The 10,474-nt window shown below is 37.1% G+C and overlaps 1 protein-coding gene across 3 annotated transcripts in view; it reads right to left on the bottom strand.

The window, feature by feature from the left end:
• LOC104849423 (dimethylaniline monooxygenase [N-oxide-forming] 3) overlaps positions 1-2,112 on the bottom strand; it is an 18,034-nt gene extending 15,922 nt beyond the window's left edge. The window contains exons 1-2 of one of the 3 annotated variants that reach the window (XM_010605853.2): positions 2,009-2,106; positions 700-837 (exon numbers count right to left, since the gene is read on the bottom strand). In XM_010605853.2, coding sequence (XP_010604155.1) covers positions 700-831 — 132 coding nt within the window. In that variant the 5' untranslated portion in view covers positions 832-837; positions 2,009-2,106. Of the gene's footprint in view, positions 1-699; positions 875-2,008 lie in introns of all 3 variants that reach the window. The other 2 variants (XM_010605854.2, XM_010605855.2) reach the window with 2 other exon arrangements.
• Between the last annotated feature and the right edge of the window lie 8,362 nt (positions 2,113-10,474).

Here is a 10,474-nt window from a genome sequence, read left to right as displayed (position 1 = left end):
GATTACTGACATTTAGAAATGGGAGGAAAGGAGCTAAAGGTGTAGGGAAGGTGTGATACGTAGGGGAAGAACAAAAAGGGAAAAGAAAAAAATGTGAGAGAATGAAAAGATGAAAATAAAGTGTTTGTAGATGGGGAGGGGAGGAGGGGGTGAAGGGAGGGCAGAGGTAAGGGGAAAAAATGAGAATCAAGACTTGCCATGTAAAGGTACATGATCCCAACAATGAATGTAACTGTACTGTATCCCTAAATGTACCAATAAACTCAATAAAAAAAAAAGATAATGGTACATAGCTTATTAACTAATGTTATTTAATTAATTTGTTATGAAATTTTGCTTTATTTTTCATAGAAGTAGGAAGATTGTTTTAAAATTGTTTCTTTATCAATATCTACTTGAATTACACTGAAATTTTAAAAAAAACTAACAAAAATGTCACCACAAATTTTTTCCCCAACTGGCTCTTAATGATTTATCATAGGTGAATTTTGTACACAGACTGAGACTGTCGAAGCTAACTTGCTAACTTATTTCTAACTTACCAGTAGGTTATCTTTCAACTTGCTTTTGGTGTTGTACTTTGTGGATTCTAAACCCAACAGGGGTCGTAACTGTCATGGCAGCATGTCTGGAAATCTGTATTCAAGCAGTGCCTTATTTACTTAATTTCCCTGTCTACGGCCACGATGCCCTACTCACTGAGAATTTCCAGAGGCCGCCGATGTCATTGCTCCTCTCAAAACAGGTGGGCTCCAGCCCCTCTTCCAGACAGCTCCGGATGGAGGCTAAACCACTGACACCGGCTCCGATGATAGCTACTCTCCTCACCATGGTTGCCTGTGTGAAGGCCCAGAGAACATTCACAGCAATGGTACTGCAGAAGTTTATTTTGGTATCACTTTTTGGTGAAAAAAGAAAGCTTGCATTTGCATGCAAGGAAACATTCTAAAAAACTCAGGACTCTGGTGAGGAATAAGACTACATTTTACCTGCCTGTAATTTCTAAAGAGAATGCTTTTTTCCCCACAAATGAAGCACTTTGTTTTTAGTCAGGTTTCCAAAATTAAGAGATTGAGGATCTAGCATATATATTTATCTCTTATGCTTTGGTGTTTTGTCCTTTTCTCCCTACTGAGGAGAATGTGCAAGAGAAAGAAAAGGAACTTCACAACTAAATTCACCACAACATATCCACCACTCATGTTCACATATGTGTAATATATGAGCTAAGAAACAAATAGTGTGTGTGTGTGTGTGTGTGTGTACATATAGTCATCTCTCTGTGGTGGTTTGGTTCCAAAATCTGTGTATGCCTGATTTTTTTCTAGAAAGTGCCCTGTTATCTGCATATCGCCTGTGCAATCCTCCTGTATACTTTAAGTCAATTCAAGATTTCTTATGATACCTACCACAATGTAAATGCTTTAATATAAAGAGTAGTTGTTGGGTATTGTTTAAGAAATAGTGACAAGAAAATAAGGTTGTGTATATTCAGTACAGAGCCAACCATCCTATCCCTAACTACATTTTTCAATCCATGGATGATAATATGTGGTACCTAGATATTGAAGTTCAACTCTATATACACACGTGTATCTGAACCTCATTTTATCTGACACAAGCAGAATGTCTATATTTCAATGTGCCAGGCAATCACCTTCTTTTATTCTTAATGTTTTTCTTCTTTGCAACTAAAAAATGTCATTTCCTTCAAGCAACTTCTTCCAGTAGCTGCCACCCCTAATCTCTGTTCTCTTCCAAGGAAATTACATTTGCAAGCCTTTTTCTGTTCCCAGTGCTGTCTATAAGTTCTACTCCTTCACTTTTTCATTTTGGATAAGTTTACATAAGTGCACAAAGACCAGTACCAAAAACCTTGCCTAAATTACATGTCAATCTCATTTTAGCCACATGTAGTATAAACCTACAGCTTGCTCCTTCCTTATTTATCAGTCTGACCCTCCTCCCCCTCAGCACTTTACAATATCATTCTTTTCTCTTTTTATACCTTTTCTTTGTCTTCTTTCTTCTGTGTATCGAAGTCCTGCCTGAGTCTTCTGGGCAGCTTTAAAGAGAAAATTCTCCAGCAAGTCTACATGCTAGGGGTGGTGTTAGAAAAAGGGAGGAGCTCCTCTTAAAGAGGTATTCACTTCTTGGCCCCTTAAAGAGTGGTCACACAACCCAGTGATGTGTGGGAAGCAGGACCAATCTCTGTGGTTTCACAGACCTGCGCTGAGGTTAGTCACACTAAATCAATCCATGGCTGCACCCCTGTGTCCTTGTCCCTGGGGTCAACAGTTTCTCCCAGGTAACTTTTTTGGTTCTCTGCTCCATTTCATTATGTGTCATTTCACCTTATTTTCTTTTTTCTTAGTTCTTTTGTGCATTGCTCATGATAGCCCTCCAAATAATGTTTCCAAAAACAGCTCTTCTTTGAGAGAGCCCCTGAGTAAAGGCGGTATATTAGCTAGCTTTTCTGCTATTGGACACAATTCCCAAAACCCATAGCTTAAAGGAAGAAAGGTTTAATTTGGTTCATATTTTAAGGAGATTCAGCCCCCATGGTTGGCTGACTCCAAGGCATAAACATGGCAGTGAGCTAGATAGAAGAAATCAAGATACATGGAAAGGAGACAAGGAAAATTGGAATTTTAAAATTGTACTTTTAAGAAAAATTGCAGCTTCAGGACAAAAAAATTATTCAAGCCTAATTTAAATATTGTTCTCCCAAGATATGATCAACCTGGGAAATTCACTTTTACCTGCAAATTGGCCATTTTCCACTTGTGAGTAGACCACCTCTTTTCACCTGTAAATTGCTCTTCCTCTCACACACATCGCTACTTCAAACACGTATAAATGGTTTCCATTCTAACACAGCCTACCAGGTGTGTAGAACAATGGGAAAATATGTTCTAGGTCAGCCATCTTGAGGACACTTCCGAGCCCCATAAATACACCCAGATCCAGATCAAAATGTCCCTCTCTCTTCAGGGTTGTACTCTATTTTCTTTGAGTGTGTACTTTTAAATTTCTCCTTAATAAATCCCTTTCTGCCTTTTATGGATACATCCTGAAAATTCTTTTTCCATGATGGGAACTTGTAACTTAGTTTAATTATATGGATAGGGTAGGTTTAAGAACCTCCTTGGCATATAATGTCTACATTAATTGAGGTTTTAGTTTCTGAACATGGTATAATATGAGTTGAGATTACTAATACCAACCAGACTGAAAAATGGGATAGGGTAGCTAGAGAAGGAGGGAAGGAGAGAGTGGGAAGGAGAAGGGATTAAAAAGAAGTGATCTGTGATATGTATATATAACCACTCCCCGAGATGACTGTAAACTGCATGAACTGCAAATATGTACTTCAAAAAGTAGGAACCTTCTTGGATCCTGAACGGTGACAGCGGAAGGCCATAGTGGAAAAAAAATGTGCTTAGTCCGTGGTACCTGGAAAGCAGAGCAGGGATACAATGCTAGAGAAGGGACCAGGGACCACATACAGTAGGGTTATGGCTCCGTGGCCCACCCAGACACACCCAGAAATCTGCTCTACTAATCCCATAGGCATATCTCAAGCTGATCACACCGACACAGTTGAGCTTAACTGCTACCTGTAAAAACCATTCTCAACTTGCAAGTCATGCAAAAATTAGATAAGTCCAGCTTGTCCTCAGGCTTACCTCAGTTTTAGAGAAAGCACACACTGACTTTTGCTCAGGTTGTTGCTAATCTTCTGTGATGTGATCTTACTTATAAGCATCAGAACACTATTTTTATAAATACTCTGGTGGATCGACCGTCTTCATGGATCTCCCTCTAGTGGTTGAAGGTATTCACAACACGGCTGTTTGCAGAGATTACCTTCCAGTTAAATGGAGGCATGGCAGGAGGCTGTGCCCGTTCTCTTGGACTATCACTAAACTATCATCAGTTCCATCTATTTACTTATTTGCTTACTTACAGATATGAAGGTCAACTCCTGCAGTAATTCCAAGAGTAAGGTAGGTTTTAAAACTACAGCAAAATATAACCAGTGTTACCAACCATAGTCACCATCTTAGTCAGTTTGTATTACAATAACAAAATATCCACAGTTTATAAACAGTAGAAATGTGTTTCTTGCAGCTTTGGAGATTGGAAAGTCCAAGATTCAGTGTCTGATGAGGTCTGGTGAGGGCTAATTCTTCAGAGATGGCACCAAATAAGTGAGAAGAGGGAAGTGGGTAGGAAGATAAAAGGGGGGAGTCTTGCTAGTTCTCTCCGCTCATCATTTAAAAATTTATTTCTCTGAAGTTTTTTAAACTGACAAATAATAATTGTACAATATTTATGGGACCCAGCGTAATATTTAGGTGCCTGTACATTGTTTCAGGATGATATCAAATATCCATTTCCCCCATACATTTTATTATTTATTATTTCTTTGTGATGAAAACATTTAAAATCCTCTATTTAAAATCCTAGCTATTTTGAAGTGTTAAATACAATATTGATAACTATAGTGACCATGCTGTACAGTAGAACACCAAAACTTATTACTCCTTTCTTGTTCTCACTGTGTGCCTGTTCACCAATCTCTCATTTTCTCATTGTCTTTGGCCTCTGGCAACCAGTACTATACTCTCTACCTCTCTAAGATCAACTGCTTTAGGTTTCACAATGAATTCATGTGTTTTTGTCCTCCCAAAGCTGGCTTATTTCAGGGCTGGGGATTTAGCTCAGAGGTTCTGAAGCCTGCTTAATAAGCGCAAGGTCCCGAGTTTGATCCCTGGTACCAAAAACAAACAAACAAAACCCCCCAAAACAAAGCTGGCTTATTTCAATTAACACAGCATCCTCCAGGTTCATCCATGTTGTCATAAGTAATACACTTCATTCTTTTTAATGGCAGTATACTATTCCATTGTGTATATTTACCACATTTCCTTTATCCACTCACCTGTTGATCAGCATTTAGGTTGATTCTATGTCTTAACTACTGTGATTAGTGCTGCATTAAATGTAAATGCAGATTTCCTTTGCTTTGAATACCTATCCAGTAATGAGACTACTGGGTTGGATGAAATAAATCATATAAAATTCTGTTTTTTAAGCTTTAGTATGGAATACTTGCTACAGTTTGGATATGGTTTGAGTTTGTCTCTCAGTGATTTATGTTGGAAGCTTGTTCCTCAGTGTGGTAATGCTGAGAGGTGGCAGATCTTTGAGAAAGTGGAGCCTAGTATGAGGTGATTAATTCTAGGAGGTGCTGGCCCTTACAAGTGGATAGCATAATTTTTATGGGATTCTGGTTAGTTCTAAACAGACATTTGTTATATTTAGAGAAATACTGATCCCTCCAACTCTCTGACTTCCTGTTTAGTGATGTAATCTCTCCTTTTCAATTACACTCAATTCATGATGCTGCCCAGCATGTGACACTGCCAAGCACATATAAGCACCATGCTTGAACCTCCACAATGGTGAGTGTATTATTCAGTTTTCTTGTTGCTGAGCTCCAACATCCACAACTTAAAAGGTTTAATTTAGCTCACAGTTTCAGATTCTGTATATGGTGGAAGGATATGGCAGAGTAAGGCTACCTTACTTCATTCATGTCAGGAGGCAAAGGAGAACAAGGGAACAGTGCCAGATAGGAAGGGGTTAGTGACCAGACATAGAACTCAAAGCCACACTTGTATAATCAATGCATACACACTCAGAAATGTGCTTCACTAAACTGCTGTGTATTTCCTAATACAATGACATATAAAGATCGATAGACACAGTGAGCTAACTAAACCTCTTTTCTTTATACATTACCCAGCTTTGGGTACTTTGATATAGTGATAAAAATGGACTAACAGTGACTATATTCACTTATATTTCCACCAATAAAAGTTCTCCTTTCTCCATATCCATGCAAATATTTTTTGTCTTTTTGATAATAGCAATTTTAATTGGTATACAGAGATATATTACCGTGGCTTTGATTTCTATTTCTCTGGTGGCTAATAATGTTGAGTAGTTTTTTATATACCTGTTGGCTATTTGAGTATAGCTTCTTCCCCCAATGGCTGCCATGGAAACCTAGGCCCTGGTCTGTGAAGTGGCAGGGCTCTGCTGAGTTACATGCAGCTGAGGTCAGCATGACCCCAGTTGAAACCTTTTCCCCTGAATTATGGCTTCTCACTGACCTGATGGGTTGCTTGCTAATTGTACCCAGTCTCAGTACCAGTGTGTTCTATCCAAGCAAGATAAATAGTGCTTACTCCCTAACAGCCCTTCCTGATACCATCATGCCAGGTGTTCTGCAGTATTTCACTAGGTGCCTTCAAAGCATACCTAGCTCTCTATTTCTTCCCACAATTGTATTCAATAAATACTGAATGTGCTTGGGAGCCCTTGTGTTTGCTGTCATCAGCAGCACTGATCAGGTCCCATGACCCAGCTTCTTCACTCTAAATCTAGTTTCTGTCTTTATTCTTTCACCTTGAGCTACAGTGGCTCACAGGGGCCAGAAGCCACACTGCATAGGTTCTGGCAACATCCTCTTTCCCATTAGTTAGATTTTGTTTTGTTTTACTGTTCAGTTGTTTACATTCCTTATATATTATAGATATTCATTTCTGATGTACAGCTTTGCTAGACGAACTATTCTTGGTTAACATTTTTTCCCTTCTGCACATTGAATATATCATACCACTCTCTCCTGCCTCACAGAAATGCTTAGTAATCTACTCATACTTCTATTAGGACTCCTTTATGTATGATGTATTTCTTACCTTTTTGCTGCTTTAAGAATTTTTTCTTTGTCTTTAATTTCGATAACAATTATTATGTCTTGTGTACTCTGAGTTGAGTTTGTATGGATACCTTTCTGTTTCCTATATGTGGGTATAGAAATCTATCCCCACGTGAGAGATGTTTTCAACTACTTTTCCTCTAAGTATGCTTTCTGGTCATTTTTGTTTTTCTTCTCCTTCTACAAGTCCTATTATGCAAACGTTTGGTCTCTTGATAATACCCTGTAATTTCCATATACTTTATTTATTCTTTTAAAATTCTTTTGTCTTTTTTTTTTTTTTTTTTTTTTTTTTTTTGGAGACAGGGTCTCACTATATAATTCAGCCCAAGCTTGAACTCACTATGTAGCCTAGGTTAGCCTCAAACTTGTAGCTCCTCCTGCCTCAGCCTCCTGAGTGCTGACATTACAGGCATGCACCATCATACCCAGCTTGTCTTTTTGTTTTGTTTTGCTTCCTTGGATGGTTCTGCCTTCATCATATTTGATTCTTTCTTCTTCCTGGTCAACTAGGTAGTTGAAACTTTCTGCTAAAGTTTTCAGTTCAGTCATTATATTCTTCTTCTCTAAGATTTATGCCTGATTCTTTTTCATTGTTTTTCTTTGTCAATCTTCTTGCTTTTTGTTTTGTAAAATTTCATTAAATTTTCTACTTGTATTATCTTGTAGCTCACTAAATTTATTTTTTCTTTCTTTAATTGAGTTTATTGGTACATTTTAGGGATACAGTACAGTTACATTGATTGTTGGGATCTTGTACCTCTATAACTCAGTAAATTTCTTAATGACTATTTTTCTGAATACTTTGTCATATGATAGACCTCCACTTTTTGGAGTCTATTATTGAAACTTTATTGGTTTCTCTTCATGGTGTCATGATTCCATGATTCTTTGTAATCCTGTGTTCTTTCATTGCTATCTATGCATTTGAGAAGATGGGCCCCACTTCCACCCTTTAAAATGTTCTTTGGCAAGGATACTGATGCGCTATTTATTTTTAGCCCGTCATTCTGGAAAAGTTGGCTTGTGATCTAAGCAGGCAGAGCTTGTTGTGAGTTTTCTAGTGGACTGACTACTACTTTTGCTTTTATGTCAGGTAGGCAGCTTATTTAAAAAACAACAACAACACTGTAGCTCCACTCACTATAATAGATGAATACCTCAAACCTAATGTTAAGTTAAAAAAAAAGAACATATATTACATAAATACATCAAAGCCAACACAATTAAAAGTACATTAGCATGAAGAACTCATATTAATTTGCCTGAAGATCATTTGAAAAATCAAGCAAACATTCAACACAAACTCAGCATTACAAGTTTATCTGGAAGGAGGCAGAAAGGAGGGAAATGTGTTTATGGAGGGGCATTCAAAGGTTTCAAAAGCACATATATTTGATATTTCTGAATCCCATACAGGGAATGTGAATGCTCACCTTACTATAATTCTGTAAAATGTACCTCTATTATATGTACTCTTCTATATATATAGTTTCCGTTTAAAACACATTTCAAATTTTACAAATAAGTAACTTTCCTTTTTAAAGAGTAACTCTTTAGAAAGTATACAAGAGGAAAAGATTCCTTGTACAGTGGGCAAAACATAAGGAAAGAGAATGAGGAAGAAATGAAAGGAAAAAAGCAACGTGAGTGGAGAGAAAGGGCTTCTGAGAAAAGGGAAGAATGAAGGCAGCGTAGAAAGACAGGAAGAGGAAAGGAAAGAAAGAAAGATGGGCAGAGGAAGAAGAGATGTAAAAATAAGCTTTGAAATATATGTGGGGAAATGTATCTCTGAAGAAAACCTGCAAAATCGAAGGGCACAACATCTGAATCCAAAGGTGTAAACCTGCTTTTGGAAAAGAAAACCTCAAGGCAAAGAAATGTCAATTACCTCCTACACCTGTACATAGAATTAGATGCTAATGAAAATAGCAATATGATTTTTTAAAATCGACATGTTGATTCTAAAGTTAATGTATAAAAGTTACCATGCAAGAATAATGGATGTTCTAACACAAAATCCTAAGGATGGAGAAATAGTGCTTTTAGACATTAATATAGCTACAGAAATTAAAATCATCTGGAATGCATATACCATCCAGAAATAACACCCAGATTTTGCAAATGAATCGCAGGCTTAAGCCAACAGTGATGAACTATTCCCAAAACAGAGTGGAGATACATGGTAAGCCATCTGCAATTTTAAAAATGATTTTGTTCCTTTTTTACCTGTTATATCAAATAAATTTTAGATGGTCAAAGCCTCAAATGCTAAAATGTAATTACCAATAAAATCAGATAAAATTACATAGAAATTTTGCTTTATAATCATGCAGTAGGGAAGAGCTTTATAAGTAAAGATTGAGTTCCGTAAAGATTAATAATTATGTGAAAACAGAGCATCATTGTAAGGTAAAGCCAAATTGAGATTATATATTTACAAGTAATAAAGGCACAGGGTGGATGCTCACTCCCTAAAGAATCATTACAAACCTATAAAAAATAACTAACCCAGCAGAAAAGTAGGCAGAAAGCATTGAAGAAATTATTTGGCTCTCAAACATAAAATTTTTACAACTTTACATAAAAGGTAAAAGAAACAGATGTCATGCCATGGCAATTTGAGACAGCATAGCTGAACCTAGAGAACATTATTGAAATAAGTGAAACAAGAGAAAGAAAATACTGTGTGGTCTCATTTATATGTGGGATATAAAAAAATGAATACATAGAAACAGAGGTAGAATGCTGTTTACCAGGCAGAAGAGAAAGAAAGCACATATATAGGTCAAAGGGGCAACACTGCATTTTTTAAAAGACGAATTAGTCTAGAGATCTGGTGCTCAGCATGAGAATTATACTTAGTACCACACATACAAAATCTAGCTATGTCATATAATGGATGTGGTAATTTTCTTGACTCTAACATTTCTTTCAGTTAAGTACCATCTTGTTTCACACCTTCGATATATATCAGAAAAATAAACTTTACCCTCTGATTATATGAGTAAAACAAATCAGATAGGCTTGTGTTCAAACCTCAGAATGAACACACATTAGCCATGTGACCTTTACAAAGTTACCTTAATTCTGTGGATTTTTATTTTATCATGTGAATAATAAGAACAGCCTTATAAGATGAAAGTAGAGATTAATTGAAATATTGTATGTAGGAGAGTGCAGACACTTAAGAGATATTAATCCTTTGTAGTCATTCATTCATCCAGTTTTTATATTTACAACATTTTTTAAACATTTGCATCTCCCAAGCTTAGCTTACTCCAAGCAAAAGAAAGCAAAGCAAAACAAAACTAGAAGGGGCAGTTGGGAACCGTTGAAACCTTCATGAAGATGTAGGCAGTGACGCAGAACAAAAGACTGGACAAGCCAAAAGAAGTAGACTTGATATTTGGGGCTTCTGTTCCTTTTTTGGTTTTACCAATTCTAACCACAACAATGATAGCTGAAAAGCTGAGAAACTGCAGAAAATTTCACTGACTCACTGAGCTGGAAGAACAAAACTGAGCCCCCTCACAGTGAGGAGGAACCTTGTAGACATTCTCTGGCTCTCACCTGGGATCCTATGACTCCACTAGGAGGGAGAGGAATGGAACGAGGTCATCGCTTCCAGAGACTGAGCCTTGGGACTCAGGTTCCAGGTCAGAGGCAGGACATAGACCA

This window comes from Fukomys damarensis, unplaced genomic scaffold, assembly GCF_012274545.1.
Source record: "Fukomys damarensis isolate Sample0158 unplaced genomic scaffold, DMR_v1.0_HiC HiC_scaffold_11, whole genome shotgun sequence".
Taxonomy (NCBI): domain Eukaryota; kingdom Metazoa; phylum Chordata; class Mammalia; order Rodentia; family Bathyergidae; genus Fukomys; species Fukomys damarensis.
This window is presented reverse-complemented; position numbering and strand designations above follow the sequence as displayed.